We start from the raw sequence: 26,187 nt of genomic DNA, 5'->3' as shown, positions 1-26,187 counted from the left end.
GCTGTACAATGCATATATGATCAACACCAAACTGTGTGGGCTGTCTTTCATAAGATACAAATAAGTTATATTTGCTAAAATTGTAATACATTATAAGTCAATGAATTATAGTTCTTTTTTTCTTTTACAATGCATTTTCATCAAATTCCCTTCGCTGCATTTACAGAGTTTTCCAGTCACTGCAGCAAAAGAACAAAAATAGTTGCCACTAATTATTTTTCCAAGCTCTTTTGTCCTTGTACATGATATAAGTATTGTTCTTCCCCATCAGCAGATGGAGACAGAGTACACATGTTTTGATGTCATTGTCTTTCAGTTATTTAAGAATTTCTCACCACACAACCTAGACATCATCCATTTGGTTGGTCTTCGTGTTTTCTTGAAGATTGCAGGATAATGAATCAACATACCATGGGGTTTAGTAATTTCCCCGATTTTAAGACTTTTTCTCGGTTTTGGGATCACCTAAGAAATATGGGTGTAGCTCTACTTTTAAGGCACAGTGTGCTGCAGAGCGGACAACCAGCTAACAGTAACACAAATCCCTTGTAAGCTTCCATGAGAGGTATTCCTATAATGTTGGTCTATGATGTAATTCTTCAAATTGTTTATTATTTTTGCAATGCTGTTCAACAGCATCATAAAATGTGGGCTTAAATGGGAACATTCTGAAAAATAACCCGTAAGTAATAAGCTTAGGCAGCAAAGTTATCAGTAAGCTTTTACCAAATTTTTTTTACAGTTCACTATTACAAATTGCCTTTTTTTGACTCAGGTAGCAGATAGGAACTAGGTTTTTCCTGGGTAATATTAAATGCCATTATCAGTTTCTTAAAAGAGATAATGCCCTATAGAAGTATCCTTAATTTCACTTTCAAAAGGTGTCTTTAATTATTCTCCATTCTGCGATTGTCTGCACTTAGGCTTTTGTCACTCTCTTAAGTCTTGTCCATTAGATATCACTACAAAGAAAGTACATGGGTACAGCCAGATGCCAAATAACTGTATTCATTAATTATTCTCAAGCATGTGAGACTAAGGTATTGATAACCTACCAAAGTAATTGGTTTGTGGGTGTTTCTGTAAGGTAAACCAGCACAAACTCCAGGAGTTCAAAAGTAACAGAGTACTGTTTTTCCTCATAGCCATAATAATAATCTGTTGCATAATGTTTCAGAAAATAGTTTGTATTTGAAAGTAGGGCTTGTTGAACCCAAAGTAGTCTATTTTAACCTCAATTAAAATTTGTCTTCTGTCTCCCTTTGATGAATATGAGTTGTCATGTTTCCTATAGCTGACCCAGTAGAAAAGAATTTGGAGAAATTAAGAAATACAAAAAGTGATTTTGCTAACAGCAACAGAACCCACAGAACATCTCTTCCATTAACAGCCACTATTGAGTGATTTAGCCAGAATTTTGGGTCATACACAGTTTCTGCCACTCCTAAACTTGATTTGCTCCTGTTCACTGGCTTACCACAATTCTGGTGCTTCTAATCTCCATGCAAGGATGCAACAGAAATATTATCCTTTCTCTTGCAGTATTTAAAGTTTTCAGTTCTGCAATAGAAATGGGAAGAACCTCTTGGTCTCCTCAACTAATCCATGCCTACAGCTTCCATAACTTTCCAGCCAAACTTGACTTTGGTTCTGTCTTCAATCTTTGTCTGTTTAGATTGACTCACTGTGAAGAAGTCTGTCAGTAAATGTAAACTTTCATTATGTTTAGTAAATGGTCATAGATTAATGCAATCTATTAATCTCACAATTATCTTACTACTTAGAGTTACTGCAAAAGTTTATGTGAATTAATTCTAGGTCATTGCTGTTTTCAGCTGATACTTTGTGGTAGGTAGGATGCTCTTTGAACAAAACCTTTTTTTCCTTCCAAATACTTTTTAATTACTAATGCAAATATTTCTTCATTAATTTGTTCCTTGTAACTACTGCAACCATCTAAGGCAATTAATTTAGTTTTTAGATTTTGTTTCAGTCTATTCCTTTGACATGTCTTCAGCCCTCAAAATAGAACTTAACTGATATGCAGATTTTTGTGGTAGCATTTTGCACAGGAACGAATTTCATACAATACTACCAGTACTTCTCCTGACAGTATTCACAATCTGAGCTGTCGAATCCATGAGCAAAAGCTCTTTTTTTGCTGAGTGCAGACTATATCTTAAAGCAGATAACTTTTATTTTGTATGATTAAAAAAGCACAAAAATCCCCAGTGAAACTTCCACATATGTTAGTGGTAGCAAAAAAGCAAAAAAAGTTGATTTGTCATTCAGTTTCAGAAGTGTTCCCTTGTATGATCTCTTTTTTTTCAAAATAACACACTATACTGAATCATAATGTGTCTGTAAAAAGCCAAATCTGAACCATTAAGGGACTGCTCAGTAGAAGTTAGATCTGCTCTAAGGCACACTAAATTTCATCCTACTGAAGGAACAAAATATGGTTCAGGAAAAGGAGAAGGGTCATAATATGTCAGGTATTTCTTAACCTAATTATACATAATTTAGTGTGAATTATGCTTGATGTACTAAAGTAATAGTCAGAAGAAAAATGTCAGCAAAGAACATTGTAAAGAACGTACCACTCCACAACTGCAGTCAATAGAATTAATGTTAGAGATTGTAAACTAATTAAAATTGTAAACCAACTAAATTGTAAAACTAATTAAAAGTAGGAAGGTATAGTATAGTAACCCCAAGGAAAGGTGATCAAATGAATGTCGATGAAAGCAAATAGAAGGTAGAAACTAATGTTGTTAATGTTGCCTCTAAGTAGCCAAGTTATATTATAGACACACTTTGGCTGACTGTGGCTACGGAAGTATGACCATTAAATGAGATAGTAGGATTTTCTCTTTGCTCTTCAGCAGCTTATGGTTAGCTCACAGATGGCTTCTGTCTCAATTCAATTTAATCCAATCAATTCACCTCACTCTGTCCTATACTTACCTATAAGAATGTTTTTTGGGGTGAAAACCAGCTGCTTCTTCCTGCTGATACTGGCGTACGGAATATAGCAACAGCACCTCCTTTCACTCATCATGTGTCCATGGCTCTCAAGGTCAAAACTGCTGAAACCAAGGTAAAAGGAATTGAGTTTGTGTAGTATTGTATGTAATCAGATAGTATTTAGAGAATTAAACAGGTACTGAGGGGCTTGAAAAAGCAGTTGCTTTCATTCTTACTGTAAGAGTGTTCTTCGGTGTTCTCTTCCTAAAGACCAAAATGAAAATGACACCTTTCACTATAGTGCTGGTAGTAAGTACTGCGAAGTACATTTTATAAAAGGGATTTCAAAATATGTCATGTATTTCATTTGAGAGAGATAATTCTTGAAAGTGTTTAATAAAATCCTACATTTAATGACAGCAGTATATTCCTAAAATTCTTCCTTTAAGTTGTTCTAACGTATAATAAATACCTCTGTGGTTTTTAACTTGCATTTTTTGCTTTGAAATATTTGAGGGGTTAGAAAGGGAAAACCAGATTGAAAATAAAATGTATTCTGAGGTTTTAAAAATATTTGTCTAAATTTTAGTGAAATGTTTGACCAAAAAAATGAAGTAAAATATGATAAAAATGGATTTTTTTCAAAGGGTTTTTGTTTTCTTGATATTATTTTAAGAATATACTCTTAGAGCTGAGCTGCATGCATTTCCTTAGCTTACTTGACTGAGCAAAGCATGCTATACCTAATACATCACTACATCCCTGTGACAGGAACTAAGAGTATTCTGGGCACATAGAGAAAAATCCTGGGCCTTTGACGCCAATTAAAGTTTGTCACCAACTTCATGAGAGGCTAGGAATTTACCTACTGTAATTAGAAGTCAATAGGTCATTGGCTCACAGCTGTCCTTCAGCTCTGTGATTTTCACTTCAGTCCTGTCTCATCACTTTTATTATTGTATAAATCTACGTAGAGAGCAGATAAGGCTTCAAGAAGACAGCTTCTAGAGGAGGGGCAGCAGATAAAGCAGAATTACAGGACATGTGCATCTGCTCAGAGCAATGGAATGAAAAGGATTCCCACCAAAAATGTGCAGAAGATTAAACTTCCAGTGCTTAGACATACTTTCAGGGGGGTAAGAGATAGCACGGCTGCCAAAACTGCACGTGACTTTGTAGTATCATTATAGTGACCATGGGCTACACTATGGAAAAAAACGGATCAAATGGAATATTTGCCTGATTTTCATTTAGAATAAGACTAAGGACAATGGAAATGGGAAAGCTGTATTTAGGCCTCAGACCAACAGGACTGAAGAAATTACTCGTTCTCAGTTTTTGCTTGACTTCGTTTTGATGTAGGGAAAGAAGAAAGAATAAAGAAGAAAAGAGGAAGAATGTCCTGGACATCTACTTATTGACAAATATGTTTGTACAGGCATGATGTATTTCTCTCCTATTGCATTAGAAACTAAAGCTCCTTGATCTCCCTCCTCGTGGGAGATAAATGCATTTTTCAATATTTAGCACTTTACACTATTTAGCAATATAAATAAAAGCAGTTTGCTAAATTCACAGTATTCATGCTTCTGTCAATTTCAGATGGTTCCATAAAGATGTTATCTACCACACAACCAGGCCAGCAGTGATCCAGTGAGGCATCTGGTTTTGCTCTGGAGGATCTGTTCTTTCCAAAGGCAGTTTGTTCCGTTGGCTAATTGCCTTTACAGTTAAAAATGTCCTTCATGCACCTTTTAAATTTGTCTAGCTATAACTTGCAGCTGTTTACTTCTTGTGGCTTTTCTGATAGATTAAAGAGCCCTTAAGTACCTGGTATTTTCTGCTTGTGAAGGTACTTATCCATCATAATCAAATCAGCTCTTAGAGCTAAACAGATTGACCTCTTTAGGGCTGTAGTCCTAATGAAAAAAAAAACCAAACCCAAACATTTCTAGCCATCAGTTCCCTTTTGTGGCTCTTCTCTTCACCTTCTGAATTTCTTAACAAATTGGATACCACTTCCTAGTGCTGCATTTAGAGACAATACTTTTTCCTTACTTCTATTCATATTCTCCCACCGTAAACCCCAAATTCTTAAGGTCTTCTTTTGTGCCACAATAGTGCAAAAGAAGCTGAAAAAATGAGCTAGTATGAGATAATGCTCATCTACAGCCCTTCTCAAAGTCTCTGCTCCCTTGAATAAGGGTTCCTTTTACAAGCATATAACAAACTAAATCAAAATGGAAATTGTACTTTAGAGGTAGCTTATGTTTTGTTTTTCCCACTGCAATCTTAACTGCCAACTGAGTTTAATGTAAAAATGGCGACTTAGAAGAATATTCTGTACCTTTTGTTTTGTTTTCTTTTCTTTGTGCATTAATTTTGAAGAACTTGTCAAGAACACTATTCAACTTTATGTTCCAAATCCATAGCGATCATAAGGACACTCAATAACCAGTTTTGATAAAAATTCTGGAATAAAACCAAATAAATAAAATGAGCAAGTCTCTTTCAAACTTTGTGAAACATAAATTGTTTTTTAATCTTCACGGCATCTTATACATTTGGGTTTTGGTTTCATTCCTTTAGTATTAGTTTTTCTCCAAGTAATTCCTCTTTCTTTTTAGTTATGAATATGAAGTTATTATTTCTGCTACCTTGGTCCCTATAACCAACCTACACAAATGTAATTCCTTTTTCCTTTCTTCAGAATTGGGTCCTATTCCTCTGTTAGTTGTTACCTTTTTTTTCCCCTCAAACTCATTCCCATTATATGTACAGTGTCACCATTGAAAGAGATAAACTAGCTTCTTTTGCATTGAAATAATGCTTGACTATATGCAGTCTATACTCTCTGCTTGCCATTCTGATACACTGAAAAATTGCATCCAGTCCTCCGTATGTTTTTGGTTTTTTTGAACAACAGAGACGAGAAGTCCTGTAAAACATCAAAACTTCCAAACTCACTAGCTGTTAGCTCATTTCCATTGATCTCAGGGGAAATTCAGCATGGGATCTCGCAGGGCATAAAGTGTGCAGGCTTAGGACACTAAGTCTCATTATTGCATAATGTATCATACTTTGGAGATCCATGGAAGTGTTACCAGAAGAGTCAAGTAAACATACATTGCTAGTTACAAATATTTGATAGCCAAACTGTAGGAAGGGGAAAAAAATTCTCATTACACTTGTTGTGGCTGGATGGAGAATTTACACAATAGTCTATGCCTAAAACAGAAACTGGAATGTGTTAGTAGCAAAAAGCAAAATGTAGCCACAGATCATTCCATTGGAAAGCATCATGCAGCAAAATATTGAAGACAGACAATATGGAACTGGTAGCAATTCTGTCTGCATTCACTGTGTTTTTCATGACTGCTTTCTACCTACATTTTTATATAAAGAGTAGAAGATGCAGAATGGAGGGAATAGGCAAGGAAAAGAATGAAACAGTAAAGAAAAAGTCAGCAGTTTAAAAAAATGGCTATTGACAGAGGAAAGATACAATGAAGTTAGGAAAGAGGAAAGGAGAACTATGACATGATAAAGCACTAGCTACAGTGGTAAAATAAAAGTCAATCTGGAGTCTATTAAAAAAACCCCTCTTATTTTACTGACTGATGTACTGACTGTAGTACACGACTTGATTTTCATGTTCTAAAGCAAGCACGCAATATTGCAAAGCAGTTGCTCATGTTTGATGCATAGAGATGTCTAGTTCAAATGTCCCATATTTCCCTTTAAAAAAATAAAACTAAACATCTGGAATGTCATTATATCATAACAGAAAACCAGAAATTAGCAAGACTATTACTATTACAAGAACATATAAACCTTCAAACCATAATTTTACATTATACCTGTAGGAATGAATACAAGTCCTATGGTCTCCCTAATTCAGGAAGCCAACTTAGTAGGTGAGAGATATGTGATCAAAGATATGTTCACTTGAAAGAATCTCAAGGAATTTTATGAAACTTACCAGGTGAAAGCTAAGAGTTTTTCTCTGGCTGCATTTCTCCTGAAACTTCAGTTTAGAAATGAAAACAGTAAAATGCAATGAAAAAATAGTGATACTAAGGTATCTTGGGAAACGTGTATTCTTTGTATAACTCTGTATATAGTGTTTCTCTTTTCTTAAAGACAGAGTATTTGATCATAAGACAGTGGTTTCTTTATGAAACTCATATTTTTAGGGGTATTTTTTCAGTTTGGAGTTGGAATTTATTTAGAACTAATCCACAAAAAAATGAACTTTGAAAAATATTTAACATGTGTGCCTTATTACTCGTTTAAGGTGTCTACATCCTTACCTTTGGAAGTAAGCACCACAGTGATGTTTTCTTGAGGCTGGAAAACTTAGGAGTAACTGCTTTACAGTTTTATAAATTTTATTTGTTTCAACATATTTACAAGGAAGGTATTTCTTTTATGCTAAAAACTAGGCTACAACTATGTTAAAAACTAATTAAGCATCTGGATGATCTTTCAAGCTGATTGATAGAAATATGGAATTAATCTCTAACAATTATGTATTAAATGTAAACATAACATTAGGCTTTACTCTCTTTTTTCCTTTTGCAGGTTGTTCTGGTGAACTTGTTGATATGCATGGCAGTTTTCTACATCGTGTACTATGTGGTCCTATATGTGTGCTTCGCAGTATTCAAGTAAGATTTTCTTGTCTTTAATCTAATCTGATGGCATAGCACAACTGGCTGTAATGGGTAGAGTTATGACCCTGTAGAGGAGGCATCCAGACTGGAGGCATCCAGTCCTAGTTATCCGGTGAACATAATTTTCAAATTCATTTGAATTGATGTACCTGAACCTTCATTCAAGTGCACAAATTGGCAAACAGAGACTCAAAACTAACATAAAATGTTGGTTCTAATCTACCTCCTTGCACTTGCTACATGTAAATAAATGAACATAAGAGCAGAGATTACATTTAAAAAGGAAAAGGAAGGTTTTATAAACAATTAAAAAGAGAAATTATATTCCCTTGGGAAGTTGATTAGCATATATAGTGCCAGACAGGTGGCACAAAAAAAAAGTGGAAATCACGGACACTATGTGCAAGGACAAGACCAAAACACGCAATAGAACATAGAAAGCTTGTAAAAGCCCAAAGTATTCAATTTCAAATCACATTTAAAAACACCTATAATGTGTTGCATAATCACTAAGGCTTTATTAAAAAGCTCTAGTTAAATTTATTCTTTCTATTTCCACAGGATTAAAATGTTGGATGGCTTGGCACCTTTCGATTTTAAGACAAATCCCTCATGGATTAACCCATATTATTTAGGTGACTGAAGTTTGTTTCTCTCTTTTTCCCCAGCCAAGAAAATAGACTGTGTCTGGATGTAAACTTTTCTTCCTTATGGATAGTATCGTAGAGATGTTTTAGTTATACCAATGATTTCTGTATTTTAACTACACTGCATTTAAATGCTTATTCATCTTCCCTGAACCTCCCATTTCTGTTCTGCTACTTATCATGCAACTAATTGTTAGGCCTTTCCTTGAGCTGTTCTGATCTTGCATCTTCTGAAGCAAATGTGCTGCTTTGGCAGGATGCTTCATTTTCACTGCAGAACAATTACCTTTTCTCTGTAAAGTTCCTCCACAAAGTAAAGTCTAATTTTCATACTGAAGCAAATCTCTAATCAACCATATCAGATTCAGATCTGAATAACAAGTCACATTCAACTAATGGAAATTTTGTTTTGGTAGTGCCTGAATACAGTGTGCTTTAAAATTTCAGGGCTCCATTGTAGCTCAGTTCCTAAACATATCTTTATATATCTTAAAAAAAATATAAAAAATTCTATAAATTTCTACATCTTCATCTGAAACTCTCAAAACATTTCTTTTTCCTAAACAGTAATTCCTAAAAAAGTATACACATACATGAAATTTTACCAGATTTGTAATCTGTTTTATAAAGGCAAACCATATCATCTGTCAGTAAAGTAAACTGGTTAGTTCATAGGGTTAAAAAGAGTAATAAAAATTTATGGATATTGCAAATGAGAACTACTTTACTCAATAGTCTCAGGCCTCTCACTCATGCCTGTTAAAAACAGAATACTGTCTTTAAAACATAACCTTAAAATAAAAATGGAAGTCAGCTCAGGACTGAACTATTATTACTGGCCCATTTTTGTAAAAAAGCTTACAGAGCACCTATCTGCACTAAGCATACTTTCAGAATTATAAAATTATTGGCAAAATTTAAAAGGTTCATAAACTATAGTAAACAAAAAAAACATAATAAAGCAAAATCCCTAAAATGTGTTGTAAAACATTAATCTTTTTGGAAGTGTTATTTCCCATTTCCATACTTACACATGGATTTCCACTCCTCCTCTTCTTATTTTTTACATCTTTTTTAACTGCTAGGTGAAAGATTCATAATACAGTAGGAACTTATTGACCGTATTAAAAAAAAGAATAAAATGGAAAGGTATAAAATGCTGCCAAATATATAAAATAAATACAGTGAAAAAATAACGATGGTCTCTACTTTTGGTGACAGCAATCTTAAGTATCACATTACTGCAACAGTACCATAGCCACCAAGCATACAGCCAAAGTTTGCCCTAAAAGTGATTGGTTTTGTTCCTGCTACATGCAGTAGCAAGTAAACAAGCTGAAAACTAAGCACGACTTCATTGCTATGTATGTTGAAGAATACATCACATTAAATGCAACAATGAGGTTCCCTACGCTTCCCAGTGCAGGTGCTCCATGCCTTCCAGAGTGTTTTCCTGCCTGTGGAGGAGGCACAGCTTGCCCATGCCAAGCTGTAAACCCTCAAAGGAGGTGGTCAGCACAGGCTGGTGGCACAGCATGGCTCAGCGCGCTGCACAGAAAGTGATGAGGCAGAAGAGCACTGTTCTGTCACTGAGAGAAGTAATTTTCTAGATCAGATAACATTAATAGCAGCATAGTTTAGTTATTATCACTTTGCTGGAAATCCCTATTCATGGTTTAACACAACACAGAGACAGCTGCTGAATGTCAGGCATGGCGAGTGCATGGTAGCCGAGTCAGCCTTACTATCAGAGCTGAGAAAAGCCAGGCTCCTGGTTGTACATACCATGAGATCCATACAGATGGATGGCCTCTGTTCACCTTGTAGGCTCTCTGTTCTATCTCCCCTTGTATGTCTCTTCTTTAAATTGTTTTGATCTGTATACATATACACATACACATATTTTTATATATATATGTATTCTTGATGCAATGATGTGCACAAGGTGAAAGCTATGAAGTTTCTTACTAAACATATTCCCTTAACTACACAATTCTGTTTTGGATAAGAAGAATTTGATCAATGTTAGCATCAACCTAATCTATCTGGTACCATATACAAAGAGTGGGGATGATTCCTAAGTAAAATTTCCGCACAATTTCTCTTCCAGGCTATATGAACTGGCCATAATCCTATGGTTCCTCAAGTTTTTCCATAAAATATATAACACTTTAAAGTCTGTAGGCAAATCAGCACAAGCCATGCAGATGTCGGTAGCAAAATTAGAAATTAACTTTATAATTAAGACATTAGCATACCTGATCTTGTAAAACATAATTTGCGTAACTATCTGACAATCTAACTTTACATTGCTATTATTTTGACTATAAGAAAAAAAGCCTTTCAAAACTGTGTCTGGTGTAAATATTTTATTTTCATGTACAGTTCTTGTGATATCATTGGAAATAACTTTCTTCATTTGTGGTCTGCTGTTTGCCCTGGTTGTGGAAGAATGGGTATGGGATTATGCTGTAACAGTTACTGTTATTCATATCATCATAACTTCAGTTGGTAAGTAGACTTACTGCTAAATATATGTATACTATCACAAATTGAAGGGCCAGTCCGCTATGATTCATCTGCTGTATTACTGGACTGACTTCATGATTTTTTCCTTAAAGCTAAATAAATACCTGTCTCAAATTTCCATCCATTTGGCTCATGCATGTATTTAAACCTGCCTTTTAAAACTCAAATCTGTTTTTGTTGTAGAGTTTTAAAATACAATTTTCTTATAACAATTTCAGAGTATTAGTTCTTAATTTGGCAATTAATAGCAAACAGATCCAGCCTACATAAAATCTCAGTGGCTGGGAAGTGTGGTTTTCTCTAAACCAGGAAATTAACAGTTGTCCATGTCCTGACACTTTGCGACGTACTCATTAACACATCAGCTCTAGTTCAGAGTAAAAATGAGGCTTGCTGCAGCAGAGTCAATTCAAAGTTCTAAACTTAGATCATTTGAAATAAATCTCATTGAGGAAAATAAAGCATTTTACTATCAAAGCATCTTCCCACTTCCCCCCATCCTGAAACTGTTCCCCTCAAAGGAAAGGAAAAGAACTGGCTGCAGTAAACAAGACTCATCACTTCTTACCAGTCCCTGGTAGCCTGCTTCCTCTTCTCATGCTGTTTAGAAGAATTTTGCTATGGCTGATTAGGAAATATATTTTAACATCATCTCTACCAGAGCCCATTTTTTTTCTTCTATAGCAATGAACTTAGTATTTTTATTCTATAATTTAGAAAAATTAGGAAAATAGGATAAGTATCACTGACAAATTAGGACTCACTCTCTACTACATAATAATTCATCGTCCACCTTCCAGTGCTTTGTCCATTTGTCTTTTAGTACTTTATACAGATGGGGATTCCCCAGCTCCCATGGCAAGCGCTGCCAGACACCAAGAGACTTCATCTTAAAAATTAAGCATAATTTCTTATCTACTGAATTTGATTTCCTGGATTTTAAACTACTGTTACTCCTTATGAATAATTCTATATTTAAATAAGAAAAAAATTACAGAAACAGCAACAAAAAGTGCTTTGTAGATAATCTGTAGAATCATAGAATCATAGAACAGTTTGGGTTGGAAGGGACCTTAAAGATCATCTGGTTCTACACCCCGTTCCATAGTCAGGGACACCTCCCACCAGACCAGGCTGCTCAAGGCCTCGTCCAACCTGGCCTTGAACACCTCCAGGGATGGGGCAGCCACAACTTCCCTGGGCAACCCATGCCAGTGCCTCACCACTTTCATCATGAAGAATTTCTTCCTAATGTCTAATCTAAATATCCCCCTTCCAATTTAAAGCCATTTCCTGTAGTCCTGTCACTACATATCCTTGTAAAAAAAGTGCCTCTCCAGGTTTCTTGTAGCCCCTTCAGGTACTGGAAGGTCACTATAAGTTCTCCTCAGAGCCTCCTCTTCTCCAGGCTGAACAAGCCCAACTCTCTCAGCCTGTCCTCACAGTAGAGGTGCTCCAACCCTCTGATCATCTTTGTAGCCCTCCTCTGGACCCGTTCCAACAGCTCCATATCCTTCTTAAGTTGAGGATTCTAGAACTGGACACAGTATTCCAGATGAGATCTCACCAGTGCAGAGCATAGGGGCAGAATCCCCTCCCTTGCCCTGCTGGCCACGCTTCTTTTGATTTAGCCCAGGATAAGGTTGGCCTTCTGGGCTGTGAACACACATTGCCGGCTCATGTCAGGCTTCTCGTCGACCAGCAGCCCCAAGCCCTTCTCTGCAGGGCTGCTCTCAATCATTTCATCCCCTCTCCTGTGCTGAAACCATGGATTGTCCTGACCCAGGGTAGGACAGGAAGGTATCATCTGTCATACATACAGGAGATATATATGTATGTATATATATATAAAGGGTGGTATCTTCTGTCATTACATTAGGTGACACATTTTGATTTCTTAACAACCCCAGATTTATTATCGTTTCTTTCAGATGGCCAGCCAAAGCTCTGCCAACTGTGAGCTGCTATGCAGTGTACCTCCCAGCTCACTTTGCTGTCTCTGTAGCCCTGACAGCTCTTTTTGAGGGGTGCAGCATTGAGTCATGTAATGGCCCTACATTTGCTCATGCAGTGGGGATCTGGGTCAGCTTGCATGAGGTAAGGGTGAGTGCCTGACATAGGAGAGAGCATGTTGTGCAGTAGTGCTAACACAGTGTGCAGACTCAGCCTGCATTGCATGTTAAATTGAAACTGTCAGGCAGCTTAATTTATTTGGATTGCAGCAATATGTAGACACTCTACCAAAGGATCAGTGTCTCTGTTGTTCAGGTACAGGTATGTAAGAAAAAAGGCAGTTCTTCCTCAGAAAGCCTAAGAGTTCCATTTAGCACACACTTGTTGGGTTTAAGATTTGCCTTCCAGTGGGATGTCTCACCAGCCTAATCTTAATGGTATAGCCAAATATCTGAGTGATCAGGATCTAAATATGCAATTGCAATTTCAATGAAGGTAAAGTATATAATATATGAAACATAATTAAGCAGACCTTTGATAACATAATGTTTGCATGTTATCATCCTTATTGTTTAAAAATTTACATTTCGCCTTTTCTTCTCCTTGCAGTTATGTCTGAATTCCCCCTGATGTTACACTGGTGGCTGGCATTAGGTATAATTACATTCTTGAAAGTTTCAATTTTTAGGCTCTGTGTAGAGAATTAGTGTGTACAGTATGAATTGTTTCTATGAAATATCTGTTGTCTCGTTAATTTGAGAATTGTCAACATTTAAATAAGAAATATATGCTTTTCATTTATACTTCTTTTCATGACACAGGCAAGTAAGGCTGGACTAACATTTGCCTTGCCTTAAAAAAATATTCTGTTTTAAAACCAGAATGCACTTGGCTTATGTTAACCTTGCTAACAAACAGCAGATACGCTCATGCTCTTAAAATAAACCATGACTAAATCACGACTAATCAAACTATCTCACTTAATTCAGGAGTCAAAAAAACAGTTGTCCAAACTCTTCTCCTTGGTACCCTTATAATCAATGGAAAGAAACAGGCACCTCCAGAGGGAATTTTATGAACACTGCTCAGCAGTGCTTATGATGCATGAAATAAATCCTCGTCATCACATATCCTTAGAGTGAATGGCAAACCTACAGTTTTCTGAATGTTTAATTTTCTGTAAAATTAAAAGCATAGCTTTGTACTAGAATATATTATCTTGAAAAATAGTTATGGGAACAGGACTGGCTTCTGTTCTTTCTGATATGATGGATAACAAGGATTGGCAGCTGCAGTAAATTCCTAAATGATGGGGACATGCAAATAAATCCCCTGCCCTGTAACTGGTTTTGCATCAGCAGCTGCTGGGGCTGATATCTTTGTAGGTGGTTAAAGCCTTGGGAAAATGTTAAAGTAGACAGGCCATTTTTAAAATATTGAAGATAAAAAGAATGTCTGTTTAAAGATTTATCATAACATTTGTATTCCACTATAAAGATTAATATAAAACAGTCATACATTTTCTTTCAGGATCTGGAGTGATTTCAATGATTTGTGGAGGACAGATTTTGGCATACTGCTTGTTCAAAGACAACTTCATTTACCCAATTCTAGATGACTTTTGAAAAGAAAAATTAGAACTTGCCTTTGTATTTATATGAATTCTGTGTTTTTGTTGGCAACATAATTAAAATGGAGTTAGCAACTGTCTAATTGTAAGGCTAATATTTAGCTTACCAGACCTCTTGTATCTTACATTTGTTTGTAAAGTCAATGTCATCACTTTTAGCGGTTGCATGTAATCACTTTATGTTTTGTATGTACATTTTCCATTAAGCAAATAATTAGATACACAGTCTTTTATTTGAAAACAAATAAAACAGAAGAGGAGTAGAGCAATAATGCAACATTCTTGCAAAATCCTACAAGGAAAAGGAAAAAACAGATTTGAATTTAGTATTTTCAGGGTGCTTGTTATCTATTGCATTTTATGAAATGCTGTCTCTAATTTAGCCTGGAGTCTGACCTCTCACAAGTGCTGCAAAAATTTAAAGTCACACTATGTAGCATAAAGCACTGTAGGTTGGAGCAGTCTTTACTAGAAAACCCTTGGCAAAGAGAATCCATGAACAGAACATAGATCTGCATCTCTTACTGTATTAAATCTTTCACCTAGAAGCTGCCCAAGACAATCGCAGGCAGACACACAAACCCAGTGTTCGGTTGACTCTTTTGCTTCCAGAGATCCTACAGACAAATGTTTTCTACAATAGCTTCAGGCTATTCTCTCTTTTGCTAATGATCCTTTTATGCTCTGGCTGTGCTGGAAGGAGGAAAGGCAAATGCTACCGACAGCCACTTTTTTACATATCTCTTTCTTTCTCCCCCAGCTGCATATGGCAAATGACAAAATGTGAATCTATGGGTACTGGTAATTAAAAAACAACAAACAAACCACAGTAGTGCCTTCAAGTAACTCTTTATCTCTTTAACCATAATAAAGTTGTAACAGGGAAATTGCTAGAAGGCAACTTCATCTTAATTATACCAGTCATTGGATTTCAACCAGAGTTTGCTTAGAAAAGCAAGACTGGATTGCTCTTGGCACAGGAGTATTAAATGCTGCTTCGCCTTTATCTTAATCAACAGATAATGCCTCTGAAAAACCCATCCCCTGTTGATCTAATCAACCATCTTAACATTTATTGCAAGTTTTACAATTTTCAATTATGATTCAATACAGAAAGTACATATATGGTGAGAAGAACCTTTCAGAAGACTCCCAAAAGAATGAGCTTGTCTCTCGTGAGTGACAGATATGTAAGTTATTTTAGAGACAACCCACGTTTTAAATCCATAGCACTGAATAGATGTAGAATTTACAAATTGTTCAGCATAACATGCTGTGTACTGTAGTCAGCAGAGATTGTTCCAGAAAGTGAATTAACTGACCTGCACTGATCACTGCTCTGAACCATGGACCGTTTTTGGTTTGCTGGATTTGTATCCCAATAACATTACTGTGAAGGTAATCAATTGATATTATGTGTTAGAAAAGCATTTGCACATTTCTTCCATATTTGTTTCAGTTCAGAACTATAAAAATGGATGGAAAGGAAGTACTGTCTGCAGTGAATTCATACCTCTGTACTCATCCTCATACACTTTGTGTGTGTAGATAGTGTGCCATGTGGCAGAACATGAGTGGATTAGACATAAAGTTAATCCATGGGTGGAATAAGTTTCTATATTTAACTTGTCAGGATTTTCCTCTATGTGTGTCAGCCCAGATGCAGCTTTTAGTAGCTCTGCTGCCTGATCTTGACATTTTAAAGTTTTGTTTTCTATTTAATACCTTAAATCACTAGCAAGAGATAGCTTCAGACCAATATGAAGAGTGCTTTAGTTCCAAGATTTCTCCAAAGCACATACAACTAGGCCAGGCCTAGAAAAAGAACCACAGTAAGTACTCTACTGGAGATTAAAAGCCTTAGACTGGCTATTAAAGAGTCATTAGCATTTTGCATTACTTTCAGATATGGAATGGTGAGACAATTTCAACATTATTTATTTCATCTTTTCTATCACTTTTATGTTGAACACAAATGACAAACGTTACACATAATGTTTAAAGTGTAGAAGAATTTCATATTATACAAATAAATATTCATCATATAAGCAATATGAGTTATATCTGTGTAGGCATTACCAGGTCAGACGCCTTCAAAGATAATAGCTAATACTGTGTGTTTTCTATCCAACACATCAAAAGAGTACTTTTGAATATGACAAACCTGGCTGTTTCTGGAACAATAATAATGGGACCCACTTGAGCAATTTGCATGTAATTAACTAATAACAGTCAAGATAGAGGTAAGAAAGAAGAACAGCTGGAGGGAAAGAAGGGTGTTGCGTATGTTTCACAACAACCTCCCAAAGACTACAAGAAGACTGCTACAGAAAGCAGAAGGAAAACAAAGCTGAAACAGGGACCTGTGTTTGAAAAGAAGAAATTAATTGAACGCAAGAAATGAAAAGACAGAAATGGACAAGATCAATGAAAGAAGAAAAATCTTCAGACTGGTTCCTGCCTCAGGATTTTCAGAATTCTTTGCTCTTTGATTCAGCAAGACACAGGAATATTGTCTAATTTAGTTAGTGCGGGCTTAGCATTAAGTTATTTAACCCTTTGTGATACAGTCTGGTAGTCAAGGATTTGCACAAGTATCAGTGGGAGTGTAGACCGTCTAGAAAAAAAAATGGAGACTTAATTCACTTCCAGGCAGAGTCTGCAGGGAAGAAGGTTGAAAGTTGGAAACATTAGGTACAGAAATTAATAGAACAGTATACAAATGCCATACCTTAATAATACCATACTTGGAGTAATTTAAGACTTTTTTTTCAGAGGGAAGAAACTCCTTTTTATCTTATCCAGTCACCTACTGCAAGAGATTATTGTTCTCCTCAATTCAACACTCTCTCCAAACAGCTCTGCATTCATTCCTGTTCCAAATGGTGAAGTGACTTTCTCATAATAAAACATAAGTGAAATGCACTTTTTTTGGAGATCTTAAGCACATATTCCTGGGCTAATAGCACTGCTTTCAATGCAATGTCAAAGTGTAAATCAATTTAAAAAGTTGTTCTGAGATCAACAAACTAACACAGACATGTAAAACCAGCCAAATACCAAACTGTGGAGTAGTTCAATACACAGACAACGTAATTATTTTAGTTGGTGTTTCCATAAAAATATAGATCTAAATACTTATAATTTCCTAGTTAAGTAATGAGCTAGCTATTCAAGGTAAGCCTGTCATTTTCCACCTCTATAAATTAGTTGATCAACATTTCCAGCTCTTTTGCATCCACTTAAAAAAGCAAACAAAACAAAACCCAGCAGTAATTATTTCTGTGCTCCTAAAAATACCAACCACTGATACACTAATAAATACAGAAAACACAGTATGAATAATACTAGATCACTACCAATTGGTAGATGAGACACCTGACTGCAGTCTCCTACACTGAATAACTCATGCAGAGGGTTCCTACAACCCATATACTTCTGACTAGAAATATCCATTGTGACCAAGTGAGCTTTGCTGAACAGAGAAAAGATGTGAAAGCTCATTCCATCATCTGGTATGTATGTTGTCACACAATAAAGTTAGGTCCTTGTTAATCTCCACAGGTATTTAAAGCTTTACTTATATATTTTTTATCTTCCAAATGTCACTTACCGAGAATATTTATTTCTTGGCTTAAGATCCTGTGTAATGATCCATCTGCTCAGTAATGGCTAATACTCTAATCTCTCCTTTTTGTGAGCTAATCACAGTCCCAGACAGCGTACACTCTCTTACTAGATGTCAGAGAGGACAAAGGTCTTGGGAATGGTTATAAAATTTGATGATGTAATTAATAACTTTTATTATTGGGTTTAAACCTTTCAGTGTGAGGCTATGATTTTAAGACACAAATCCATTTCCCAGTGTCTCCTTTGCTCAAGGAGAATGATACAAATCCTTTCAGAGTGCTGAATCCCTCTTCAGCACAATTACACCTGTGTTGCAGGGCAGGTGTGATCCATGATAGACTTACATTCTTCTCCATACTTGCTTTTGTTTAGGGGACCAAATGAATACCTTGCAGTGATCCTCCAGTTCACGTACTCGGGTTTCCATTGTAAATGAGGGTGAAAGAAGAAAAAGATGTGTGCTTAGATGTGATCCTGACATGCAGTTTTGGCACAGCATTGGCTTGGACTGGGGATTTGGGAAGTGACAGTACAACAGCAACTATGGACAACCAAAATCTGAGGAAAGGCCTTGGCCCCAAGACTTTAAAGTTGCCTACCCCTAGAAAACAGGCACGATCAAATATAAGGATGTTTGTTGAAACTGGAGCCTGTAAAAAATAATCAAAGGTACTTTCAGTCTGCTGCTGTCATTGTCCTAAATCAAAGGTAGTCACAGCCTGGCCATTACTCTTCCGAATCTTTCAATAATAATAAATCCTAATATGAGATTATTTGCTGTGGATTTGCAAACTGATTTGTAAACAAAGGGTCTGCTCCCGCTTCTGATAGCAAAGACCCCGTTATCTCTATTTGAGCAATACTTTAGCAAAGGACAACTTATATATAACCAGACCCTCTCTCAGAGCAATCTTGTCACTAGATTTTCAGCAGTAAAAGAAAAAGTGTTTAAACGAAATATGAGTGATGGCAAAATGCTCAAATACATTAAGAATTGTCAGTTTCCTAGCAGTCTTCAGACACCTTTGAACTGAAATTATATCTACATGCGTAGCTTTCAAAATAAACTGGAAAAAGGCTTCAATTCAGTTCATAGACCTTGATGGGGGTCCACACAAAGACATACCTTCAAAAAGGACAAAAAAAAAAGATCAGTATCTCTGATATCTCACGAGGTATTAAATGACATAAAAATTGTAGATAGTAGCCAAATTACATGGGCAAATTCTGCAGTAAACCATAGGTATACAAATACATTTAAAATTAATCTGGATTGTAAGGAATTGCTTTAACACTACTTCACCAAAAAATTGTAGTGAATCCTACAGAAGCTGGTAATGTTCCTTAGCAAAGTCGCAAGAAACAGAAGAGCAGGCAGGGAGTGGTAAAGGTAAAGGGAAGAGGGCATTTCAAGAGTGTAGATTCTTCAGTACCCAGGAAGAATGAAAGGGAACTTGTAGGATACAAAAGAACTTACTCAGCTGGGAGCAATTTTTCTTTCTAATGGGAGATGTGCTGGTAACTAGGTCCTGGCAAAAGTTTTCTGTACATCATTTATACACAAGAAAATTTGTTTTAAGACAGCCAAAACCATCTGTGAACACAGTTAAAAAGAAAGAAAAGGTTAACAGTGTCTATGCCTGTTCATATCAGTCCCATTAGATCTCAACTGTTCAAGTTAGACTCGCAAGGGTACCAACAAAGAGAGAATAGGAGGGTTGCAATGACAGTGGGTGCATTCAGATCTAAAGCAGTAAAATCTCTAGATTGAATTAATCAGTCAATTATTTGGTGTGCCTTGTTTTCCAAAGCATTTTAAGCATGCAATCACTGCTTCAGAAATAAATTTTATTTCCTGAACATGTGTCATTAAACACTTCAAGAAAAATGCGAGTTGTAATTGAAAAGCAGCTACTGTTTTCCATTGTGAGGAAATGAAACAATGTTAGGTCTTCAGGTTTAAAGCAAATAAAATCAGTTTGGATTAAAAACAAAGTCATATTAAAAGGAAATTTTCACATAAAAATCTGCTTATACCAGAAGGTGTTTTTATTGAAAAAAAAAAATTTCCCAGATGATAATGTTTCATACCTTATTTGTTGTATTTATTTTTAGAATGTGTTATGTATCACTAGATAGCATTTGCAGATTGTTCCAGTTGCCGAGGTAACTACGTTATTTTAATGATCGGTGCAGAAGATCATTATGTAAAACATGATGTTAATTTCAAACACAGAAAATTGATGTCTTGCTGTTACCTTGAAGCTCCACTTCCCTGCCCTCTTCCCCCCCAAGTGGCTTTTTCCATGAAAATTAATGGTATAGCTAAGTGCTCAAGGATGATTTGGGTTGGCTTTGGAGATAACTAAGGCAAAAATGACACCTGACAACCAATGAGGGATGAACAAATTTCAAGCCGCTACAGTTTGTACGGAAATATTATTGGAAAAAATGTTGCACATATTCTTAACTAATACACATGAGCAGTTGGAGGGAATTTTAGGAAGGCACATCTTACTCTAATTTCATTTTTAATTTTGAAAAATATTATTGCTTAGCAAATTATAGTATTGCTAAGCAAATTATAAAACACATGTAAGTATTGTCCGTGATCAACTGACATTTAACTGTTGCTACTTTTACTAGATTATACATCTACTAGACTATATCAGCAGTACACATGCCATGCATTTATGATTTTATTGCAATCATAAGTGCTCTTTCTGAGGCTGCAGTGAGAACCTTGCTGATGTTAGTAGGTCGTGCTGTGTTTCCATTCCCAAATCTGCTTTCCTCGTCAAAAAAAAAGTATATGTTTAAAAATCATCAAAACTAAGTCTCACACAATTTCTAGGGCACGTAAAAGCAACTGCTCCTATAGCTGACCAGTCTCACAAATGCAAATTGTCTCAGGCTACCAAATGCAACTGAGTTTTGTCACCAAAATCTTCTTTTGCCTCTTCTCCAGATTTCTGCCTGCAGTTTGTGTTAAATTATGGACATTTAATTCTCTAGGTGGAACTGGATGCTTTTATGTATTAGAACCCGATATGCTCAAGACATTTGCTAGCTTCTGTATTCTCCTGATACTTCATGGCAATCACCCAACATGTTTTAGAGTCAGCGAACTGTTCTGACAATACTGAAAGTGCATTTTGATAGAGACTACCTTTATACACACTGTACCTCTTCACTCCATGGAGCTTATTTGAATCCTTTCCAAAGGATTTCCTCTGCAGGCAAAGCTCAGACTTCAAAAGGCAAGAGATCTTTCTCAAATTCTTTACCCATAATTACACCTACTACACTGGTCTTCTATTTCAACCTCTCTACCCCAACTTCTCTGACATGCTAAGGTTTGCCAATTTATATACATCACAATGAGGACTGCAAGCTGAAAATGTAAGAATGTGAAAAAAATACAGTTGTATTAAATCAGTTAGATACTGTAAGAAGAGCATACAATATAGCTGGGAATAAGCCATCTATTAACTAACAGGATTAGGAATTAATATCCCCTTTCCAACAGCTTATGCCTCACTTGTCCACTATGTTTGACCACATACTTTATCCTGAGAAGCTTTGCTTTCATCCTTAGCTCTTACCGGTCTAAATTTTCAGTCTTTGGAATGTTTTAAAACTTTCTGATGAGTAACTTTCTGTTCGAACGTGCTGATTACATAAAATCTAAAGATTTCAAGGAAAGAAATATTCTTTTTATTGAAATTTGTTGACAGAATGTAATAAAAACAAATATATTACCCAGTTGACTACAGAATATGATGTAAAAAACTCAGTCAAGCAGTGTAATAAAGCAAAGCAAAACTGAAACAAAACTGCTGAAGTGTATGCTTTATTTCAAATATTTTGATAGGTGCTTTTAGAAATTGTAAAACAGACTTTTCAGACTATTTCATGGAAAATTTAAATTCTTGCAGGAAAAAAAGAAAAAATGGAATATGTCGGATCAATTTTTAGTATAGTAAGATGATTCATATTTTTTTGAGAACAAGCACTCTGAATTATCACAGAATTACCAGATCACAACTACTTCAGATTTTTTTAATCTTTTTGCAAACAAACGTATTGTATGAACAACTATAAGCACAGAATTAGCAACTGAAGATTACTTAAGGAACAGTGAGAAATAATAGATTTTAAGAGCAAACATGAAAAGGAGGAACACTAACCACAAAAAAATAAGCCAGCCATGTTAAACCTGCTAGAGGGGAAACACTCCACCTCTGCTGTAAATGGTGTAGAGAGGCTATAGAGCCATATGTAGAATGGGTAAAAAAAAATTACAGTATTAAACACAGAAAAAAAAAATCTGTTTATTCAACTCCTATATGTTTGCAGATTCTTTGTACTCTGATTCATCACCAAAAACTAAACACATTTCTCACAAGTCTGATACTGTCAAGAACGTAAACAGAAGGAAGTGAACAACAGTTACAGTTCTTACTGTCACTGAGGATTTTCAATGAATTCTTCCTAGAAAAAATTGAAACACAATTTTCCGTAGCCAACTTATTTCAAAAGGATACAGTGACTGAATCGTAACTACACTATGTGTACAACAAATATTTAAGATGTGTCTTTGTGGCACTACTTACTTCCAAGCTGTCCATGATCCCCAAATACTTCCAGGTGAACTACAAACATTTCATGTGCTATGGCTTCTTTTAGTTTCTAAGTTTCAGTAATTTGAATTACATCACAACAATGAAGTGCTTCGTTAAGAGTCATTACAATAAATCAAGTATTGAGTCAGAAAATACAGACTACATTTTTGTATGCAATCTTCCCTCATCAAGTTAATGTGTGCATGATGATCATTTTTGAATTACACTTAGTACGTACTACTTTTTCAAGAGTCTCGCCTGGTGCAGCGCCCATGGTGGATGCACAAGAAGGGGAGAATAAGGCTGAAGATATAGTCTCGATTTGGGGAGCACTAATTAGTCATAGATTTGAAAACCTGGAATTACTCTTCTGATAAACTACTTTGTGATTGTCTAGGCTGATCTAGAATTTTCTCCATAACTCCAATCAAACAGATGCAGCCATTATTTGTATGTGGTTTATATGGGGAGGTCACCCACTGTAGAGCTAAAATTTCTAGAGATCCAAGATTCAGGAGTGCTTTATATAAACCGTTTCAGTGTTTCAGTACCCTTATGGTAACACAAAAGGTGTTTCCTTGTTCCCAGCCTGTATTTGTTGAGCTTCTACCTCAATCTTATCATTCTTCTTATGTCTTTGGTAGGTCAAAGAACTCTCTGCTACAACAAATCCTCCTGCACAGGTATTTACACGCCTTCATCAAACCACTCCTTTATCCTCAGTCCCCTGCAGAGCTGAACGTGATTGCTCAGACCTGCTATCATTCCCTTCACTCCGCATGGCACCCTTCTCCACCGAGCAGTCTTCGAAAGAGCATCCTGGCACTGCGCAGGTGCTGTTTCCCTCCTCTTGCTAGAGGCTCACCCCCTCACACCCCCAAACCCTCACTCCAGGGGGGTCACACAGCATCCCTTCCCTGCTGGGCAGCCATATCCGGATTCAGGGCAGACTTCTGGGAGGAAGTGCTGACCTGCTTGAAGGTAGGGAGTCTCTACAAAGGGATCTGAACAGGCTGGACCGATGGGCTGAGACCAATGGCTTGAGGTTCAACAAGCTTGGGGAAGATGGCTGGAAAGCTGCCTTGCAGAGGAGGACCTGGGGTTGCTGGTTGAGAGCCAACTGAACATGTGCTAGCAGTGTGCTCAGGTGGCCAAGAAGGCCAGTGGCATCTCAGCTTGTATCAGAAACAGTGTGGCCATCAGGTCCAGGGAAGTGATTGTGCCCCTGTACTCGGCACTGGTGAGGTCACACCTTGAATACTGTGTTCAGTTTTGAGTCCCTCACCACAAGAAAGACAGTGAGATGCTGGAGTGCATCCAGAGAAGAGCAAGGAAGTTGGTGAAAGGGCTGGAGAACAAGTCTTATGAGGCAACTGGGACTGTTTAGCCTAGAGAAAAGGAGGCTGAGGGAAGATCTTATCACTGTCTACAACTACCTGAAAGCAGGTTGTAGTGAGGTGAGTGTTGGTCTCTTCTTTCGAGTGACAGGTGATAGGATGAGAATGAGCCATGAAAATGGCTTCAAGTTGCATCAGGGGAGGATTGGACATTAGGAAAAACTTCCTCACTGAAAGGGTCGTCGGGCACTGGAATAGACTGCCAAAGGAGATGATTGAGTTCCCATCCCTGGAGGTATTTAAAAGATGGGTAGATGAAGTGCTCAGGAATATGATTTAGCAGTGGGCAGGTATGGCTGGGCTTGATGATCTCAAAAGTCTTTTCCAACCTAGTGATTTTATGAACTGCGTCCACCCCAAAGCAAGCCGAGAGCCCACCGGCACCGCCGGGCCTGCGTGGGCGCTTCGCACCGGGCCGCGGCCTCTCCCCGTGGGAGGGTTCGCGGGGGGGCGGCGGTCCCGCCCCTGCCCGACCGGGAGGCGAAGCCAGGGGGAGTCCCGCGGGAGCGGCGTCCTTCTCCGAGGCGGCAGCGGGCAAGCGGAGCCGCGAGGATGGTGACCGTGGTGACGAAGCTGGTGCACTACCTGCACTTGAGGTAAGGCTCCACCCGCCCCGTGTCCCGCCGGGCGCTGCTCGCACCCTCTTTTCTCCTTTACTCTTTCCTGGCTTCATTGTTATATTGCTGTAGGAGTAGCTGTTCGTGCCTGACTGGCACGGATGAAGCCTCCACATCACCTCTCTGTCACGATTTTGCGATGGACAAAGCGACACGGGTGGCTGGTGCCGCGGGTCCCTGCCCGCCCCGCCGCCTCCAGCCCGCGGCTCCCGGCGCTGCAGCGCGTCCTGCGGCACAGCGGGACAACGAGGAGCCGCGGGGAAAACAGCGGCTCTTGCTTGGTGGTCCGAGGAGTTGATGTCCCTACAGTGCTTTGTAGCGTAATTATCGTGGCGTGGATTAGGCAAATCCGTGTTTATTCTCTTATATAGGACTGATAGGATGCGTTACATGGGATACATAGGATATATTGCTAAGGCGGTTTTCCCAATATCATCTATTCTCATTAGAATTCAGCAGTTTTTACCAATATCATCTATTCTTGTTAAAATCAAGCGTTTTTCCACAATGTCATCTATTCTTGTTAGAATTCAGCAGCTAAGTAAGAGTGGGTTTTTTCTTAGAGCAAATAGAAAGCAAGATGTGCCGTCCCAAAGATGTTCTGGTTGCATTTTGTTGGATCGCAGTTTTTCTCATGGTTGTGAGCACTTAGTCTGCATTAAGAGACTTGACCGAAAATATAAAGAAAACGCATCAAGAGGGAGCATATATGGAGACGGAAGTTTAATTGGTGGAAGCAGTGATGGTTTTATGTAGCATTTTCACATAAGGCACACCGGCTCTGGGAACTGATTTCCTTAGCTAAATTTTTCCTATGTGGCTGTAGGAATGATTGGACAAAAGGGCCACCAATTGTACTGTAACTTTGTATTGGCATGATTTAAGACTTGATTCTTAGGGTATGTGCAGTCTCTAGATTTTTTTTTTTACAACAATTATTAAATAATAAAACTTTGGCATGAATTACGTGAGAGACGTGTGTAAGGTCACCAATTTTTAACCTCTGTTCCAATGAGATGTTTTAACTGCTAAAACTGTTTAACCCATTCTGCAAGCCTAGCCAAAATCACAGCTCTAATTTTCTAAATTTGTGTGGTTTTATACTGCCATTCCAATGCTGGGAAAATAGAGAAGGAAGTCAAGATGGAAAAATCCCTGCCAATTCCTTATGCCTGTCTCTCTTCTCTTGTCATTCTCTGAACAGCGGTTATTTGTTCAGCTGCATATTACTACTGGTTTGAACCAGAGTTTCATGGCTCTATTTGCTTTATAAGCATCAGGCAAAAAATATCTCAGCCTCAAAGACTTAATAATATAAAGGGAATTAGGAAACAGCCAATAATGCAGACGGATGGGGGAGTGCAGCAAAGTGATAACGTTATGTCCTTGAACCAGCAGCAGACTGATCACTGTTAAGTGTTTTGTAGGTGTCATGAGAAAGAATGCAAAGAAGCTAACAAGGTTACAAAACTTTAAAGGAAGCTGTTCTCATGCTGGACAAGCATCAAGATATCGA

General features: G+C 37.3%; 2 protein-coding genes across 2 annotated transcripts in view; both read left to right on the top strand.

Annotated features, from left to right (window-relative positions):
• Positions 1 to 2,907: 2,907 nt before the first annotated feature.
• TMEM244 (transmembrane protein 244) lies at positions 2,908 to 21,788 on the top strand. The gene is made up of 6 exons (XM_009562884.2): positions 2,908 to 3,100; positions 7,552 to 7,637; positions 8,205 to 8,278; positions 10,676 to 10,801; positions 13,382 to 13,426; positions 14,303 to 21,788. Exons 1-6 carry the CDS (start codon positions 3,068 to 3,070, stop codon positions 14,395 to 14,397), a joined length of 459 nt encoding a protein of 152 aa, XP_009561179.1. The 5' UTR covers positions 2,908 to 3,067; the 3' UTR covers positions 14,398 to 21,788.
• A 2,713-nt stretch (positions 21,789 to 24,501) lies between these two features.
• Positions 24,502 to 26,187, top strand: part of ARHGAP18 (Rho GTPase activating protein 18) — a 94,258-nt gene continuing 92,572 nt past the window's right edge. Inside the window, exon 1 of the mRNA XM_054062995.1 lies at positions 24,502 to 24,650. Within this exon, the coding sequence (XP_053918970.1) occupies positions 24,607 to 24,650 (44 nt within the window). The 5' untranslated portion in view covers positions 24,502 to 24,606. The remainder of the gene's footprint in view (positions 24,651 to 26,187) is intronic.

Source organism: Cuculus canorus, chromosome 3 (assembly GCF_017976375.1).
Source record: "Cuculus canorus isolate bCucCan1 chromosome 3, bCucCan1.pri, whole genome shotgun sequence".
In the NCBI taxonomy this organism is placed as follows: domain Eukaryota; kingdom Metazoa; phylum Chordata; class Aves; order Cuculiformes; family Cuculidae; genus Cuculus; species Cuculus canorus.
The sequence above is the reverse complement of the archived record's forward strand: the minus strand, read 5'-3'. Positions and strand labels throughout refer to the sequence as shown.